Raw genomic sequence first — 20,011 nt, 5'->3', positions numbered from 1 at the left:
CATCTTTTTTCGCCACGAAGAAGAAACCCCCAATCCAGGTTCTCCTGGATATATGCCGACATGGCTTGAGTCTCCGGGAGGGATAATGGGTAGACCCGTACTCGTGGCGGTGTGGCGCCCGGGAGAAGATTAATTGCGCAGTCAAAGGGGCGATGCTCTGGAAGGATCTCGGCCTTCTCTTTGGAGAACACATCAAGATAATCCTGATAGTAAGATGGCAAACCCAGCGTAGTAGTCCAGAGAGGAATCGGTGGCCGAGTAACCGTGGCTAGGCAGGAATTATGGCACGCAGGCCCCCAGGACGCTAGTTGAAGGGGAATGCCACGCAATCACAGGCGAGTGCTTCTGAAGCCAGGGTAGGCCCAAGATGACTGGGTGCATGGACCTCTCTAAGATGAAGAAGGAGATCTCCTCCTGGTGCAGAATGCCAGTGCGAAGAATGAGTGGTTCGGTGCGGGTGGTTATGACTCCAGGAAGTATTCTTCCCTGGATAGAGGACACGCGGAGGTGGGGTCTTTGGGGTTGTACCCTGATCCGAAGTTGTTGAACCAGCTCCTGAAGAATGAAATTACCCCCTGCTCCCGAGTCGATCAGAGCTTGCGTGTCGAACTCCTCCTCTGGGTGTGTCATTGTGTACAGTGCCTTCTTTCTTGCCTAAGGTGTTATTGGTGTTTCATGTTAATCAAACTGTTTAACTTCTGGCTTTTCCAGATTTGGATTCATCCGCGCCTCACGCAAGAGAGGACATGAAACGAGCATTGTTGAGATTTCTGGACATTACTAATGACTTTCAAATCTCAGATCACCTTTTCATTTTGTGGAATGGTCCAAGGAGGGGGGGTTGTCAAGTTTCTAAAGCTACAATTGCATGTTGGCTTAAGAAGGCGATTGGTTCGACCTATCTATCCAAAATTTGACCAAAATTTGACCAAAATTTGGGTTGTGAGCCCATTTGACATATTCTCAGGCAACTTCTTGGGCCGAGATCCAGCAGGTTTCTCCACAGGAGATTTGTGGGGCAGTGACATGGAAGTCATTGCACACTTTTGCCAGACACTATCATGTGGCAGTTAAAAAAGCAAACAATGTTTGGATAAGTTCTTGGAGGAGAAGTCCATTACCTGCTATTAATTGACTTAGAAAATAGCCACTATTACTAGCAACAGTAACATGGAATAGATTTAGTTTTTGGGTACTTGCCAGGTTCTTATGGCCTGGATTGGCCACTGTTGGAAACAGGATGCTGGGCTTGATGGACCCTTGGTCTGACCCAGCATGGCATGTTCTTATTACTTCAGGGCTGCCCAGGTGCATCAGAAACAGTTTGGTATTTAGTGACCCTATCCAATTTGCTAAGGCCCTTGTAATTTTATAGAAGCAAAAGTGACATTTATGTGTACAAGTGTTATCAAAAATCTCTCTCTGTACATACTGAATCAGTGACAAAGGGCAGAGTGAAAACAACATTTACCAGCTTCTGGAGATGTCTTTACAGAAAGAAGCTTGACGCTTTCCTTATCTGATGCAGACCTGTTTTAATTAAGAGATTGTTAAACAAACAGTTATTAGCAAAGTCATTCACAAACAGACAGGAAAGCCACATGCAAACTGTAAATACAGATTAAAAATTAAAGGTATACTCCCTCTCCCCCTTCAGGATGGTACACTGACCAGACTTTGTAAGACTTTGTAGCTTTGTTTGCAGCTAGAAAATATCACTTTTGCGACTGGTAAGATCACCAGTGTATGTATATGTTTCTTTATTACTCTGCTACCCTGTGTCATGATATTGCTGGTCTTAGAATCTCTACAGGGAGTAGAGTTCTTTATCCTGATTGGTTATTATTTGAATGATTCTGAGATCTCTATTGGATCTATTCCTGTTTTGCTCCCTCTGTTTGTGTTCTCTTTCTTCTTCCTATTGGTCCCTTGAGTCAAAATAATCTGAGACTGTTTACTTTCTGTAGGTACTTTCACTTGAAAAAATGGCTCTTGGCAAGCTAACAGCTCTCCTGAATTCTCTACAATCTCCTAGAAGCATTGCTCTGTCACCTCTATCTATTTCCCATCTGCTGCTAGTCCCTGCTATTCACTAGTAGCCAATGCTTCTACTTCAGCTGCAATTATCTTCCTCTGATTACTGAGCTTCCAGAGACTCATAGCAGCTGAACTAGGCTGCTGTATGTATGGCTATTCTTGTCACTTTGTAAGTAACAGTGATAACTGAACTGTTTCTTCATTCAAATAACTATTGTTTGGCATACAAGATCTGAGGTTCTCTGATATTTGGAAAAAAGAAGGTTTAACTGACTGTTTAGCAACTCAGGCAAAGGAAGATGATTTGTGAGAGCAGCACATAAGGAGCAGGGACAAATGTTTCCTCTTCTTAGACAGCAGCCTTTAGGAAACACCCCAAATGTTGTAGGATGTGGTGCTGATTGCAAGTAGAGAGGACTCTTCCCCTTGAGCCAGGGCTAGACTAGGATCCCAAACACTGTTTACTATTGGAGATACATATAAACTAAACCAAGGTCTCATGGACCTTTGCATAGATTATTCATGTTCCTAGCTCAATTTCTAATGTAGTTCATACTGTATATTCTGACCTCCTGTAAGTTTACTTTGATAAAAAAAACATAACTACCAGCTTTCTATGCTATATACTATGGGGGAGGTGGCAAAACATTTCTTGAAAATGAGACACTTGATCAGGACTTCCTGATCCCATCCTGGTGACCCCACAGTCAGCAGGATTTTTAGGATATTATACAGTGAATATGCATGAGATACACTTAGATATACTTCAATTTGTGTTAATCTATATCATGCATATTCATTGAGGATCTCCTGAAAAACTGATTGGCCATGGGGTCACCAGGAGGGGCATGGAATATCCTACACTAGATCTTAGTGAATCTGCACACTCCATCTTCACATTCTGCACTTGCTAATGTTAAACAGTCAGGCTGGTTTTATTTAATAAAAAAAAAAAAAAAAAAAAGATCCAGAAAGGTTTCTGAGCACAGTGCAGGCTCCTACAGCAGCATAAATAAATGTGGTGAAATGCCATCACTTACTTTTCAGTTGCATTTTGTGCTTCATCTCCTGGAAGGACAAATGTTTTTATGAAGAGATATGAAGAGGAAGTGTGTTCAAAAACAGCAAAAAAGTACGGCGCCAAAATAAAACCAAACAAACAAAAAAAGAGAGTCAATGATGTGATTTCACAGTTCATCCCCAAAGCTGAAGGTTTCATTCGTGGCATGCCATAGTTCCTTGAAGGCCAGGGGGGGGGGGGGGTTTAATAAATATATCCTTGCCTTCCTGGGGATGGAGCCAAAGGCACATTTTTTGGGGGGGGGAGATATCCCTTGATAAACTGGACCCCGAATCCCTTCTAGAGCACAAGCAGTGTAACGGGCCTTCATCCTCCTGCAGTGCCTTTCAGCCAGGACTGCGTTAATGCACCAGTGGGCCCCGGGCAAAGCCTGAGTTAGTGAGGGCCCCTTTGCTTCTAAGAAAACACAGTGCATGTGGCTACACTAAATTTATTTGTAATAAAAAAATATAAAGAAAGAAAGGAAAGAAAAACAGATTTTTATAGTCCCCTCCCCCCCCCCTTTCATAGCAAACAAGCAGACAGTCACAGCATAGCACGTAGCGGGGGTCCCTTCCAAATCATTTGTGTCCATAAGGAGGAGCAGAAGCAAGCGTGGCAGCCAAACCACACGTTTCTTCTCTTTTATGACGCTGTAGTCTAGAAAAAGGTTCCCCGCAGTTGCTCTTCTGTAGGTTTAATATAACTTGTCCTCTTACAGAAAATTTTAATTTTCCAGCAAATGTGTTGATTTGCGGGAAAAGAGAGAGAGATTTAGTGACAAAGAGATTGAAAAGTCCTCAATCCACCCCCCCACCCCACCAATAAAACAGCACTGAAGTGAGGGGATATTTTTCGTAGAGAAACAGAAGAAACACGGCACTGGTCTTGCCCCCCAAACATCTAGGACCTTCCCCTTTGCGCAGAGACGGAGTCAGGATTTGTGCAACTGTTCAGTTAATTTCAAACTGATCTCGGTATTTATTGACAGGTGCCAGTGCAATCCTCTTCTCCCTTACCTCCCTCCTACAAACCATGGCCAGGCCTCTGCAGTGGCAATGCAATGAATGCCCCCCAAAATGTCACTGCTCCTAATATACTGCTGATGCTGAACCCCCTTCCCCGGATCCCAGAAGCCTGGGGCTGGGTCTGGGTTGCCGTTTCTGCTTAGAGCAGGAGCCCAGCACCGAGTCCTGTTGTGCCACAAATTCCAAGCAAAAAGGGCCTCTGTCTTAGAGACTTCCTGTCCCTTCCCCGCTTCCAACATGATGGTGTTAATGAGGCTGTGTCTTGGCGGGAAGATAAATCAGAAGTGCAATGGCTCCTAGATGCATCCAAGTGCAGCACACAGTCAATGCATCTTCCAAGCGCCCCCTGCATATTTACCAATGAACGCACTACCATTGTATGAGTGGGACATTCCTGGATATCCCAGCATCTGAAAGCATTACAGTGACAGAAAAAGAGGACACCAGATACCTGGAGGTGTTTTCTTGCACATCTTGTACAGTACAAAAGTGACAGCAAAAAACAGCACAAGTCCCAGAGGAATGAAGACGGGTAGCATGATATCTGCCAAGGGAAGAGAATGTGTGAGGTGCACTTTCACAGTTTGTCTGAAAAGGATAATATTACCTCTTAAGAAAAAGGCCTGCCTCTCAAATTAGTTACACATATATCTTTAAATAATGAACACATATTTTTCTTCAACAGAACTGGAAGCAGCAGCACTAATGGGTACAGGTTTAGTTAATTTTTATTTCCGAGATGTCAAAAGATTCTATGCATTCAAATTTGAAAGCTGTCTTCTTTGGACATACATTACTAAAAAGATCCTTAACTAGATTAGCAGAAAAATCTGTTCTTAGCAGTAATGCTTACCCCACGCTGTAGGGAAGCTTTCACTCATGGAGGTACTGTAAAATATCTTTGAAAAGAGGTTTGCTTGAAGTCCCTGTGGCAGGCACAGTAATAAAGGTCTTTGCCTTAATTAGCATAAATATTCTGGTTGTTGTGCCCACTGGTGTCCAACAGATGTCGCTCATGCAGCCTTTGGTAAATCATGGGTTGCAAGAAGAACCTACAGTGCTGTTTCCAGCTGATTAGTTAGTCCCAAGGCTGTCTGAATCTCTGCTATTTCACCTACAAATCACTGTACTACAGATCACCCATGCATTTCAGTCTGGAATTAATACATTCTAAGCTGTGTGTGAGGGACTGACTCATGCATTGTCTACGTAGTCTGGAATTAATACATTCTAAACTGTGTGTGAGGGACTGACTCGTGCATTGTCTATGTTGTCACAAGGGCCACTCCTGTCCCCCAGGCTGCTGATGGAAAATGGCATCTGGAGTTGAAATGGGGCCCAGCCCTCTCTCCCTCCAAATTCCTGGTCTTTTCTTGCTCCTATCCCCCTGATTCCCAGGTGTTCCCCCTAGCCCCTGAGGAAGATAGAAGCACTGCCTCATCATACCTACTTCAGCCTCCTTTGTCAAGCAGATCCATCTCAGACGGAATTGCATAGGGCCCCACAGAGCCATGGAGCTCCATGTAGTTCATACTAGGGATGTGCAGCCAAAACGTTTTCGTTGCATTCGTGATTCGGATTCGTCGGGGCGCAAATGCGTTACATTCGTCCGTATGGCGCCCCGATGCGTTAATACGGCAAGTTAAATTCATGTCCCAGCTAAAATTAAAATTAACTACAACCCCCCACCCTCCTGACCCCCCAAAGACTTACCAAAACTCCCTGGTGGTCCAGCGGGGAGTCCAGAAGCCATCTCTGCATTCTCACACCCTTGTTTGCCAGTTTCATCATGGCGCCGATAGCCTGTGTCACAGGGGCTACCGGTGCCATTGGTCAGCCCCTGTCACATGGTCATCGGCGCCATCTTGTGCTCCTACCATGTGACAGGGGCTGACCAATGGCACCGGTAGCCCCTGTGACATAGTATGGGCAAAGGCTAAGGGCGCCATTTTGAGTCCTGGCATCGGACGGCCGGCATGCAGGAGGTCGCTCCGGGACCCCCGTTGGACCCACAGGGACTTTTGGCCAGCTTGGGGGGCCTCCTGACCCCCACAAGACTTGCCAAAAGTCCAGCGGGGGTCCGGGAGCGACCTCCTGCATGCCGGCCGTCCGATGCCAGGACTCAAAATGGCGCCGATAGCCTTTGCCCATACTATGTCACAGGGGCTACCGGTGCCATTGGTCAGCCCCTGTCACATGGTAGGAGCACAAGATGGCGCCGGTGACCATGTGCCAGGGGCTGACCAATGGCACCGGTAGCCCCTGTGACACAGGCTATCGGCGCCATGATGAAACCGGCAAATGAGGGTGTGAGAATGCAGAGATGGCTTCTGGACTCCCCGCTGGACCACCAGGGAGTTTTGGTAAGTCTTGGGGGGGGTCAGGAGGGTGGGGGGTTTAAATTTTTATTTAGGTGGCCGAATAAAACAGAAATCTGTTAAATACGTGGGGAGTCGCGATGCGTTTCGCCTCCCCACATATTTAGCAGATAGGACAAAATAAGTTGCGGATTACAATTACGTGGAAAACGGATGCACACCCCTAGTTCATACTGCAAAACAAAATGGAGCTGTACCGCAGAGGAGGAAGCTGCAGGTAGGACATACCAGAGGGTACTTAGAAGGAGAAGGGTGAGGATCTAGAATTTGAGGGGTGCGAGAGGAAAGGAAGGAGAGGATTGAGGGAGGATGGGAGGGGTGATATGGGAGGGCCTAGGATTGGATGGCACCCACCAAACTGACTTTTCCTTGTTGCATGAAGTTTTGTTGGCAGCCCAGTGCATCCCTAAATATTACAGAATTTGAATCCTATTTTTGTCAGTACAAAAATGCAGAACCAGAAATCCTGGAAAATCTAGTGGTCAGGATTAAATTGTCTTCCTGAACGGCCTGTGATTGGTCGAACACTTTGCTGTGCATTTACTACCGTAACAGATTGTGACTTCTCAGCAAGGACGTGCAGAGAATAAGCAATTTCTTCAAGAATTTGCTATTACTCGCCTTTTTGTGAAGTGTTTTGCTGTAGAATTTACTGCAAAGTCTGCCCTGTGGTAATCTGGCAAAAGATTATGAGAAAAGGGGAAATCCCACTAGCGCAAGATGTTTACCCAGAATGAGTCCACTGAAAGTTGCAGTCAAATTCTTGTGAAAATTTTACACGATTGAGTGGTCATTTACAATCTGTTTCCATGAGTGGTGGATGAAAAAGTGAAGGTAAAAGATCTATTTTTCAGGAGTAATTCACAACAGGTGGACATGCCAGACTTTTTGCATCTGTTAGAGTAGACTCTAAGTTTCTCTATGTCTCAGCCCACAAAACTTCAACTATCAGCCACTGGAAAGTACATAATTACCTCTCTTGAAAGGTGTGACAGAAATGCAGACTTTATTCACCAAACTTTACTTCACTTTTTACAAAATTCTACTCTTAACTACAGACAAGCCTTATAATAGAAGCAAGGGATGGAAAGAAATAACGACTGACTGATCAACTTAAACCCCTAGAGAAATACGTGTGCAATGCAGTTAGCATTCTTCAAAAATGTTTGCATGCGTGTGGTGCATTTATATTTCTTAACGGACAAGAGGGAGTGATAGCGGCAATAGACAAATATAACAAAATATAAGTATACTCACTAGATCCAGATGACACAGCAGCACTGTTCTGTCCAGGGTTTGAGTTATTAGAGGCTACTGGATGAAAACAAATAGTGATTAATTAGTTGTTCTAGTAAGCCATCACCTGGGTGTCATATTATGGATGATTATTTAGGCATGACTAGGCCGCATCCCAGAGAGTCTCAGCCACAGTCGGAACGGGAACAGTTAATTTTTAATTTTATTCCCCAGAGTGCCCCCTAGAGGTCCATGACCATTTGCTAACAACTTTAATATCACAGCTTTCAACTGAACATTACACCTGCAGAACCACTGAACATTGTAGTTCACGTCACACTGGGTTAATGAATTCTTGCTCACTGAATCAAACAGCTCCAACCTGTCCTTTGATTGACCCTACTGGAAGTAAGGCCTGACTATTTTCACTGGTAAATCAAGAGGGACTTTAGTTGCCACACGGATGAGATTAAAAAACAGACAGTATATTCATGACTCAACTTTCTAAAGCAAACTTTTTGTTACCCATAATCCCCCTCGAAATGAACCAAATATCATGCGTGTTTCACTACATTCCAAGGACGATTGTCAAAGCTATGTAGGCAGGTAAATAGCGATTCACTTGTGCAAACTGGCCATCGCAAAACTGCCTTCCCCTAGGCGGCTTTCAGCCGTGTTTACCAGGGGCCGTGGTTAAGGTGGGGGTCCGGGGAGAAAAATAACACACCTTAGATTGCATTTTCCACGGGACAAGTCCCTGCACGAGACGAGGGCGCAAGAGTCTGCAGGGACTTTATACCCGTTCCACCCCCACAGCAAGCTTCAAAATGAAACTTGATGCAGAGCCCAGGAGTGAAAAGCACCTGCGGGCTTCGTCCCAAGGCAGAGAGTTTGAAAGTTGGACCTTTCATGATGCTGCCTCATTTCACAAACAAAATGTTATGCAGGAAATTTCGAATCACACACTCCTAGATTCTGTCATTTTGCTTGGTTTCAGAAAATAGAAATCATGGCAGGATTCTTTATTGTTTACTCATGGTTTTACGAAGGGAAACTTGAGCAAGTGGGTCCAAAGCTCTCTCACTATTGCTGTGAACGATATCGTACAATAAAAAAATATCACTAAAGAGAGGGCAATAATGAAAGCCCCGTCTGCAGATAAAATGCTGTTTTACTCTCAGAAATGGACCTTGTGATTAGTGCTCGCCCTCTATGCGTACGTCAACCCCGTACATAACTCTTTTATCTGTTTAAGTTTGGGGGCATTCCCGAGGCGGGAGGCGACATGTACTGTACGAAGGGGGTTTTTTCCCCCCTAAAAATACAACCCGCACAAAAAGCAGGCACAAACTGGTGTAGGTAATTTTCATGGGGCAATAATAATCAAAGCAAAACTCCCTGCATAGTTTAGCTTTGCTTATTTTGGCAAACTCCAAAGGGTTTGCCTAGAGCACAAGTAGTTTGATTATCTACCCCATAATGCATACAGAGAATTGGGGCAGAACTTCTTCACCCAAAACTTTATGGCCCATATTTTCCTGAAATGAACTATGTAATTTAAAATGTGAGCGAGAGAGAGTGTGTGTGTGTGAGATTTACTGCACTTTCATTAAATGGGGAGTAACAACATTTTGTGTAAGCCAGTAGTGTCACATATGTATTTGATTGACAAGTGGACTGTAAATAATATTTATTTTATAGTGGGGATTAGAACCCGCACCAATATTTTCCCAGTGGTCATCTTGGGATTTTCAGAAAGGCTTTTTCACTATTCTGTACCTCTCCAGTTTTAGGGCCATCCTTTTTTGGGATGGGTCTCAGTGGTATAAATAGCCACTGAGCACGTACAGTAGGCAAAAGGAAGGTGAGGTAGTAGCAGTCAGGAGATCATCCCTGGATCTCAGTCTGCAGAGGGTTGGAGAGGAGACTGAGTAGCTAAGGCCTAGTCAAACAAAGGGACCGATGTAATACAGTGCGCTCAGCCGGGCGCACTGTATAACCGGCAGTCGGACGGACACGGGTTGAATAGGCACTAATGAATCCCCTAATGCAATAAGGGGATTAGCGCCTAATCAATGCACATCCAACGCAGAGTGAGTCTAATAGCGCTAATCACATGCAAATGCATGTGATTGAGGCTATTGACATTCACTCTAGATGCAAAAAAAAAAAAAAAGTGCTCCAGGCGGGCATTAATTGCTGAGCGCTCCTTAAACCAGTACAGAAAAGCAGAAAAACTGCTTTTCTGTACTGCCTCCTACTTAATATCGTTGCGATATTAAGTAGGAGGAAAAACAAAATTAAATATAGTTAAAAAATAGAAAAAAAAAACCAACCACTGGCAGTTGGATGCAGGAAACAGACGCTCGAATGACTGACAAGCATCTGTTTCCTGAACCCCCTGGCTGTGCGGCGTTTAGGAAAACCGACGCTGATAAACTTGGCGTCAGTTTTCCTAACTGGCGGAACCGCCGACACCGATCGGGTTCCCGTTAGCAAGGAGGCGCTAGGGGCGTGCAAGCAACCTTAGCGCCTCCTTACTAACGCCAGCCGCCAATTTAAATATTGCATGGCGCCCCCCCTTGGGCGCCGGTCACTTTCAAACCGGAAAGCAGACACACTTTGGCACATATGTGTCCAGATACACGGCCGTTTTATAAATTGCGAGCGTATACGGGTGCATATTATAAAATAGCCTGACCGTGTTCACATGTGTGCCCAATTTTAAGTGGACGTGCGCCTATATGTATAAATCCCGCTTCTACCGTGTAAGTCGGGGACATTTTCTATGGGCGTGTGTCCACACCATTTCCACTTTCACCAGATCATCAACCAGTTTGCCCAGTTAATAGCTAGTTCCTCTAAATCCCCCTGGTTGAATAGCTTACACGCCCTCCAGTTACCCCAGACTCTTAAAACCCCTCAGGTACGGTTAATTTTTTCTAGCAGAAGTAAACTTGCATTGCAGGGGATCTAGGTGTGCGCCCATGCGCCTAAGTATTTAAGTGCCATATCTTGGCCATGCCCTGAAACATCAATGCCCTGCCCCTTTTTGAAAACTTGCGGGATGGGCGCACAATGGGACATACGTGCACATCTGGGCAGCTTTTAAAATTCAGTGGGCACATGCAAGCCCGACTTGGGCGCGTATCTCCCAATTTTGGCGTACACTGGGCTTTTAAAATTCTCTTCTAAGAGTTTTTGAGGATCTTAAGAGAGTGATCTTTGGATATTTGAATTAACTCCTAACTGAGGAGGACGACCCTCTGGAACGAAGGATTGGATCCCTGTTTTTGCATCTTGCACCTAATTAACACCAAGGTGGAAGACAGATTGCAGTTTTTGAGACATTTGAGACGTATTTGGTAAATTTATCGATTCTCGAAGCTGGGGAAGTATTTTCCATCATCCCTGGTGAATGCTGGAACTGGAGGAGAACTTACTTACCCTTACTGGTGAAGGCATTTTGGATCAGGACATAGTATAGAGGCAGAGGGTTATCATAAGAGGCATTATGGACAGATAAACCTATTTTTTCTTGATTTGCATTTTCCTCATTTTATTCTTGATTTTTGGTATCATTGCATGGATCCTATTGTTCAAACTTAAGTAAACTTTTTTTTTTTTTTAATATATATATATATATATATATATATCTTTAATTTAAGTTTTCAAGAAAAATACATGGTTGAAAAACGTTTGCCATTTAACATCTCAATACCCTCCTTTCCTCTGGTACATTGCAACACTAAGCAGGAATACTAAGTATTAAGAGAAAGTACAAAATCCCCTCTAATCACTGTAAAAGACAAGTGGAGGCAATCACAATCCTTAAACCGCCATAGAATAATGGCATTAGATATTAGAGAGCTCCTGGAAAATAGCAATAAGCTCCAAAGCTTACCTCGGTGTCCACTACTATAATAAGGCAAAGAGCATACTGTGTGCTTTTGCATTTAAGGGCAAAACATATGCCTGCCATATGTCCAAAAATACTGCATATTATTTAGCCAGTGAAGTACGACGTGCAGTCAGTTGTTCAAAAACCACCATCTTATGCAATTTCAGCTTCCATTATTTAAAAGAAGGTCTCTCAATCTCTGTCCAATATTCCAAGATAGATTTTTTTTGCCAATAAAAATGCTTTCCACAAAAACAAACATTGTGGTATTGTGAATGAAGAGGAAATTGCGTCCATACATTCAAGCAGACAAAGATGAGAGGATTCTGGTAAGGCAATATGGAGAAATTTACCCAAATAGGCCAATATACTTTCCCAAAATGGTCTTATGACAGCACAGACCCAGAAACAATGAAAAAGGATTCCTGGAGCAATTCCACATTTAGTACAGTTGTCAGTATACACTAAGTTGACCTTAAAGGCCCAAACAACTGATAAAAACATACATCTGAAAAATTTAAAATATCAATACTATTTCAGAGAATATGACATGCATAAAACAAGCTTTTATTATTTTACAAGAAATTGGAATATCCATCTCTTGGTTCCAGCACAATACCAACGCTTGCACATTATTATGCGGTTCAGTTCCTTTTTTGGCTTTAGTTAGCAAGGCACAGGATATTTTTTTTCCCAGGAGGCACTAGAAAAAAATGGTCAAACTGGGAAAAAGGGGCGGAATGAGACTTTTTTTGTCTAACTTGCAAATAAGCCTACAACTCTTCTATTCTGAAATTGTTAAACGGGTGAACCAATCCAATATCCACCTGAATAAATTGGTGTAGAGCAGCCAAGCCTTTGTTAGCCCATGCCAGAACTATCATGTTCTCTAATCCTGGAATGAAGCGTGGATGGCCCACAATGGAAATGAACGGTGATACTGCCCATGAGATCCCAAGTCTTCTACATAACATCCTCCAGGCCTACCTACATGCCCTAATAATTGGGTTGTTCTGGTAGCCTATGCCCAAAGACATGCAGCAAATTTTCCACATTAAGGGGTTTTCACCAGGCTTGTAGAAAACTGGAAGGGGTAAACAGATTTGTCCCATAATCACGTGTCTTAATAAGCAAGCAAGGTTATAAGTTTGTAAATTTGGGCAGTCCATTCCCACTTCTCCCCAAGGCAGTTGTAGTTTACCCAACTCTAGTCGAGCCTGCTTATTTCCCCACTGGTAACATTTGTAGCACATACAACCAACGGGGCAGTTTCACCATCTTAAAGAGACTGATCCGACCACTAATGGAAAGAGGCAATATCTGCCAATCCGCCAATTTCCTTTTGGTTTTTGACAGTAGAGGAATAATATTACAATCACAGATATCAAGAATACCAACCGGGATTTTGACCCCTAAATATTTCATCTCAGTGTCTATTCAGCTTAGGGGGAAAGAGCCCAGCCATTGTGCTTTCAGAGTTCCAGTGACATCTATGGCTTCTGACTTCTGTAAATTGATTTTAAGGCCTGACAAAAGACCAAATTGTTGTAGATCCATTACTGCCTGTAAAGAGTGAACTGGGTCTTTAAAAAAAAAACTAAACAGTCATCCGCAAAGGCTGCTATTTTGAAATTCTCTTCACGCACCTCAAATCCCTGAGTAGCCTGGGATTCAGCTATTTTAATCAGTAACAGGTCGAAGAAGAGAATATACAAGAGTGGGGAAAGCAGGCAGCCTTGACTTGTACCCCTTTTAAGCTCAAATTCCTGGGACATACAACCATTCGCCAGAATAATAGAGCAAGGCTCCTGGTATAATAAGGATATATTAGAACAATATCATCCTCAAAGCCATATCTGTGTAATACAGAAAATAAGTAGCGACAGATCACATGGTCAAATGCCCTTTCGGCATTAAATCCTACCACTAGTGCCTCTGCGGAAAAGTATTTACTCTGAGCCATGGCTGTCCATAATCTCAAGATATGTTTAATAGCTGACCTATCCTTTACAAAGCCCACTTGGTTTTGGGAGATCAAGGAGGATAAAACAATATTCAGTCTATTGGCAATAATTTTAGCAAAATGTTTTAAATCAAAATTCAAAAGTGATATAGGTCTATACGAGGCTGCTGCATTGGATCTTTCCCTCACTTGGGGTGAACAGCAATACATGCTTTTTTAGCTTCCCGAGGAAAAGTACCCTGAAGTAAGGCTTCTGAGAAAAAATCCTGAAGGGTATCCCCCAGATCTTCGCTCATAATCTTGTAATAATCCGCATTAAACCATCCGGCCTGGGACCTTATGTGAGGGACTAGATTTGATGCCTTCCGATATTTCCTGAAGAGTAAATGGTCTGTTTAGCCAGGACAATTGCTGCTCTGTTACCTTTGGCAGAGATAACCCTTGAAAAAAATAGGTTTTCTATTGCGTTGGCCCCAGGAACCACATTATTACTATATCAATGTTTTTAAAACATTGATATAGTAATATATAGTATATATAGTAATGATGTTAATCCCCATCCTAACCTCTTAACATCTTCCCCATCGAAACTTGTAAACCGTTGTGATGGCGAAACCGAATGATGGTATATAAAACTCGATAAATAAATAAAATGAGCGAAAAATTCTACAGATCTCCTCAGCCAAGGTCTGCTGTACCCCGCATTGATCTTTCATTGCTTCAATATGGGTATGTCCCCTCCTAACTTTCATCAAATTAGCCAGTAATTTGCTGGCTTTATTCCCAAAGTGATATAAATTATGTGAGGTATATAATAAATGTTTTGTGGTTTTTTGATGTAAATAATTTAGGGTATATAGAGACTCTCTATAACTTTTTGGCGATTATAGAAGGATGGCAAGTAAACTGCGCTTTAGTCTTTCGAAACTCTTGTTCCAATGTTACTATACGCTAATTAAGCAGTTTGGATTTCCTTATCATGTAAGCCATAATTTCCCCTCGCATTACAGCCTTTCCTGCTTCCCAGAAGAGTAAATGAGTGCATTAGTGCCAGCGACACCTCGGTGGTATGCACTAACGCACTTAGATGAACCTTGACAGAGGTGGTTTTAAGGCCAGACTCGGAAAGGTGCCACAAATAGTCCAGGAGCCTGGGAAGGGGAATAAATAGCCCAGCCTATTTGAACAGGCAAAACTAAAGAGTACCTTCCTTGTCACCAAAGATGTAAGGAGAATTTTGAGTTTTCAAATGCAGAGGTGGAACCCTGGGTTCGGTGGCCTCAAATTCTGCACTGGTGGCACCGAAGACTTTTGCACTAGTGGTGCAGAGTGTACTGAGTACACTGATGAACCAATGCACCTGTCTGTTGATGGAAGCTCCCGTGCTCAAGATGCTTGCATCAACAGAGCCAGATGCTCCTGTATTGATGGCACCTGCATTGATAATGCTGGACACTCCTTCCTATGTCGACAGTGCCTGCGTCAATGGTGCCAGATACTCTTGCACCGATGATGCCTGCATTCACAGTGCCAGATGCACCTGCATCTGATGGTGCCTACGTGTATGGTATTGGGCATGCCTGCATCAATGGTGCCTTTGTTGTCAGCACTGGGCACTCTTGCAGCAATGGCACCTGCGTCAATGGTGTAGAACATGCCTCTGTTGATAGCGCCTGTGTCGATGGTGCTGTACATTTCTGTATCAGTGGCGCTGGCCTACCAACAGACTCTTCTGCGTCGACGGCCCCAGAGCGCATAATCATTGGTGCCATGACCCCTGAAAAAGCATCCTGCTCATCCCTAAAGCTACAATGGATCCAGAACCTGGAACCTTAGGGAGAGGAAGCCCTTCTTGAGGAGCTCCTGTTTGACTCAGCACGGAGGGGAAAAGAGTCCTTGGCCACTGATCACAGCCTTCTTGTATCCTAAATTAAACAAAACAAAAATAAAAATTATACATACACTTTTTGTTAGGTTTGCAGCTTGCAGTGGCCCTGCGAGAAGCTTCATTCACCAATTCTAGTTCTGCTTTCCAATGCGGCCTGGAAGGGCTGCTCACCCATTGCCAATATGCGACTGACTTTGGGTCCTGCACTGCGGGAAAGATGCCTCCGACACTGCAGTTCTCTTCACAGCACGGTTGCCTCTGTCTTTTGGATAATGCCTCTGCCGCAGTGCGGCTCTGCAACGCCGCCGGCAATCCCCCAGCTGGCGAGCTGCCTTCCTAGGTGTGGGCATGCACCTTAGTTCAATATTTAAAGGACCCAAGGTGGAAAAGCCTGTGGAACTCTAAGGTGACATCCTAAACTGCCTGCCCTATAAAAGGGCTCTTCAGCTCTGCATTGGGGCCCTTGCAAGGTCTCTTATTCTGATCTGTTGTTCCTGTCTTCTGTCGGGTCTTTTGGTCCAGGTCTTCATCCAGTATTGAATATCCTTTGTCCTGGTCCCAGTATTGGATGTCATCAGTATTCAATCCGAGTCCTCAGCTGGTTAAAGTCTTTGGAATTTCTTCTTTGGTTTTAGAGTCTTGTTACGAGTTCCAGAGTTCCTTGTTCTAGAGTTCTGTCCCTGGTCTTCAGGAGCTTGTTCCAGCCTGCGGTCCATCCTGGTCTTAGGTATCTGCTTGGACTTTGTCTTTAGTCTTTGTCTAGACCTCTGTCTTGGACCTTATTTTCAGGCTTCATCTGAACTTCTGTTTTCAGTACCCATCTGGCTCCTCGTCATCACCTGGGCCGTGCCTGGACATGTTCGCCTCCCAGTAGCGCAGGCCTTGTGGTCTCTGCCCTTCAAGGTTGCGCTGTGGCACAGGGGCTCACGCATAAGTTATTCCCAGATGATTTTGGTCCAAAAGGACCTTCGGATTGGCTGGAAGGATACACCCAGAGACCAACCCTGGCTGCTGGTTCTCTGACAGTTTACAAAGGCCACGAGGTCAGTGAATGTGTCCCTGCGACGGGTCTTCATAGCCTTGTCTTTGTCTAAGTTTCCAGCCTTGTCTTTGTTCATGCAGGTGAGTGGCCTTTCCAGGCACTGAGGCGAAGAACCACTCAAGACAAGGCAAAAAAGAGCTTGGCTTCATGCATGCAGCCAAGCTCTTTTTTGCCTTGTCTTGAGTGGTTCTTCGCCTCAGTGCCTGTGTGTCTTTGGATCCTGTGTTTTGAACCTCCAGCCCCCTGTCAGGACATGGGTACCTTCGTCTCCTCTGAAGCCGAACAGAGAAGGCGGTAACTTTTAGGTTCACTGCTTACAGTGGCCCTGCAAGCGGCTTCACTCACCAATGCAGGCTCTGCTTTCCAATGTGGTCTGGAAAGGCCACTCACCTGTTGACACTGTGTGGCTCTATCTTTCGGTCCCGACCTGTGGGAGAGATGTTTCAATGCTGCAGTGCACTTCACAGCATGGAGGCCACTGTCTTCCAGACGCCACCTCTGCCTCAGTGCGACTCTACAACACTGCCGATGATCCCCCGATGCTGAGCACTGCCTTAGTTCGGTATTTAAAGGGCCCATGGTGGGAAAGCCTGAAGTGCCTTGAGATTATGTCCTAGCCTGCCTACCCTATAAAAGGGCTCTTCATCTCTACATTGGGGCCTTTGCTATGTCTCTTGTTCTGGTCTATTGTTCCTGTCTTCTGTTGGGTCTTTTGGTCCAGGTTTTTGTCCAGTATTGAGTTTTCTTTGTCCTGGTCCCAACATTGGATGTGTTCAGTCTTCAGTCTGAGTCCTCAGCTAGTCAGGTCTTCAGAATTTATTCCTTGATTTTAGAGTCTTGTTCTGAGTTCCATGTTCTAGAGTCCTATCCCTGCTCTTTGGGAGCTTGTGCCAGCCTGTGGTTTGTCATGGTCTTGTAGGTGAGAGGAAGAAGAGATCCCATCGGTAGCTCTTTCAGCTCTTTAAATTAATGAAAAAACCTTCTAGGGCTAGTGACCACTTTCCTCTCTCCTACTAACACTTTAAATACAAATTTGCTCCCCAAGTAGCAGGGTTCTCCCTCCATTCCTCAGCAGTGTCATTAAAAAAAAAAATCTCCCCTAGCCTTAAGCAAACCATACAGTTTGGTGCCCCCCCCCCCCCATACCGGTTGCATACAACCACATACATAGCTTAAAAAATGTGCATTTATAACAACATATTTTACATGAAAAATGACAAAGTATAGTCTTTTGAGGTAAAAATATTACAACAACAGTATAGTTTATTTACATGCACTGCTGTGGTGCTAACCGAAAACCCTGTAAAGAAGACATTGGAACCCATATGGTATTAGGCCTGTGGTAACATATGTTGCGTGTGGACTTGACCCTCAGAAAGCCAAGAGTAAATGAATTACAATTACAATGTAGTAATTAAAAACTCCAAAAATTAAAAACTTATAAAAATTTTCCAAATATGAATAAAATATTTCAATATATCAGATACATCAAATAATAGCCAAAGCGATAATTAAAACTATTATGGATAAAACCAATTACCCTCGCCTTCTTCATACCTGGAAACTGTTGATTTCCAGACTCCCTGCAATTGTCATGGATTAGTGGTGGCTGGAGTAGGGTCATTGCACCCAATCTTTCTTCTCTCTCTCTCACCCACAGATACATGCTCTCAATCACAAACACATACATGCTCTCAATCACACACATGCACACATACAATCTCTCTGCACACATGCTTTCATCACACTCACACATGCTGTCTCCCTCATGCTTTCATCACACTCACACATGCTGTCTCCCTCATACTTTGAATGACTCTCACACAAACATGCTCTCTCAACACATGCTATGAATCACAAACACATCTGCTCTCATTCACACTCATACATGCTGTCAATCACACATATGCTATTTCATTCACTCTCCCCTTCCCCCACAAATACATGCACAGCAGCAGCCCTCCTTCAGCCCACATCTGTTGCTCTCTCACTCTAGGCCTCTTCCCATCATATTTTGATGTGCATAGGATGGGCTCCACCCACAGTTCTCTCTCCTTTCTTCAGCCGTGGGCAGGGTGGGTTCCACTATCAACCCTCTCTTATTCTTATCTTCATCTGCGGGTGGGATGGGCTCCACCTGCAGCCCTCTTGCCTCCTGTTTTCGGTCGTGGGCAGGATGGGCTGCACCCACGGCCCTCTAAGCTACTCTTTGATTGTAAGAGGGATGGGCTCTACCCATGGCCCTCTCCTTTTTTTTGGCTACAGGTGGGATGCACTCCACCCACATCCTTCTCTCCTCCTCTCTTTGGCCATCGGAGGGATGAGGCTCCAGCCATGGCCCTCTCTTCTTCTCTTTGGCCGTGGGTGGGATGGGCTCCACTTGTGGCCTTCTCTTTGGCCAGCACAGGGGTCATGCTGGCAGCTTTAGTGCCCCCTAAGGGTTGGTGCTTAGGCAACTGCCTAGTTTGCTTAGTAAAAGCGCCGGCCCTGCCCTCCCTTCCTCCCTATCTCGATGCTAGTCAAACGAGGATAATGCCAGCTGAGGATTCCTTTCTCCATCCTGCCTGTCCAAAAAAGGTCAAATCCTTTTTCGAACAGGAGGTGCTATCTATTTTTGGCCAGCATTGACAGAGAAGGAGCTAGGGGAGTGCATTTTTAAAATGTCACTGCTGAGGGAGAAATAGAGGGAGAATCCTATTGTCCAAGGAGTTGTTTTTTTTTTTTTTTACATTTTGAGTAATGAAGGGGGGGGGGGATAGGGAAGGGGACTCCAGCCCCGGAGAGGTTTTTCTGTCATTTAAAGAGTTGGGGGGAGGGAGAGAAAGGGACCCCGGCCCCAGATTCTAATTTTAATTTAAAGAGCTGGGAGTTTGGGAGGGAGGGAATGGGACCCTGGCACTGGGGCCAGGAAGGGATTGCTAATGTTTAAGGGTTTTTTGGGTTATTTTTTGAAGGACTTAGCCTATTAGCACCTGATTTTCATCACCTACCTGCTATGTTTAGTCAAGGAACCCACCCATACTAAATCTAGCCAGTCAAATGATGACCAACTAGAATTAGATGAATATTCAATAGAATATTTGTCTAAAGGTAACCAGCTAAAAATAGTGGGTTATCTTACCCACTTAGGAGTTTTAGCATATTGATAAATCTTTGATTTGGCTAGCCACACACTATATTAATATAATTTGAACATTAAGGGACTGATTCATTAAGGTATGATAAGTTTTTAATAGGGAAAACCTGTGCTATTACTGAATAGACCCCATTGAATAAAATGGGCTATGAATTAGCCCCTACAGTGTAGCTCCTGCTTGGGGTTTCGCTACTGGATGAGGATCCTCCTTAACAAATTTATTTAGTTGGTTCCTAAAATACGTCATGCAGATGGTGAACTGGACCTGATCAGAGGCAGCAGGAGTCAGCATTAAGTACATTTCTCTCTGGCTGAACAGAGACGATTCACTGCCTCCCCCCT

General features: G+C 44.2%; 1 protein-coding gene across 2 annotated transcripts in view; it reads right to left on the bottom strand.

Moving 5' to 3' along the window:
- The window catches only part of EMCN (endomucin), a 246,200-nt gene that overhangs the window by 9,511 nt on the left and 216,678 nt on the right, over window positions 1-20,011 (bottom strand). The window contains exons 7-10 of one of the 2 annotated variants that reach the window (XM_029597067.1): window positions 7,761-7,814; window positions 4,577-4,669; window positions 3,078-3,105; window positions 1,472-1,530 (exon numbers count right to left, since the gene is read on the bottom strand). In XM_029597067.1, coding sequence (XP_029452927.1) covers window positions 1,472-1,530; window positions 3,078-3,105; window positions 4,577-4,669; window positions 7,761-7,814 — 234 coding nt within the window. Of the gene's footprint in view, window positions 1-1,471; window positions 1,531-3,077; window positions 3,106-4,576; window positions 4,670-7,760; window positions 7,818-20,011 lie in introns of both variants that reach the window. The other variant, XM_029597065.1, reaches the window with a different exon arrangement.

This window comes from Rhinatrema bivittatum, chromosome 1 (genome assembly GCF_901001135.1).
Source record: "Rhinatrema bivittatum chromosome 1, aRhiBiv1.1, whole genome shotgun sequence".
NCBI classification, from domain to species: Eukaryota; Metazoa; Chordata; class Amphibia; order Gymnophiona; family Rhinatrematidae; genus Rhinatrema; species Rhinatrema bivittatum.
Note: the sequence above shows the minus strand (reverse complement) of the source record. Positions and strands in the feature narration are given on the sequence as shown.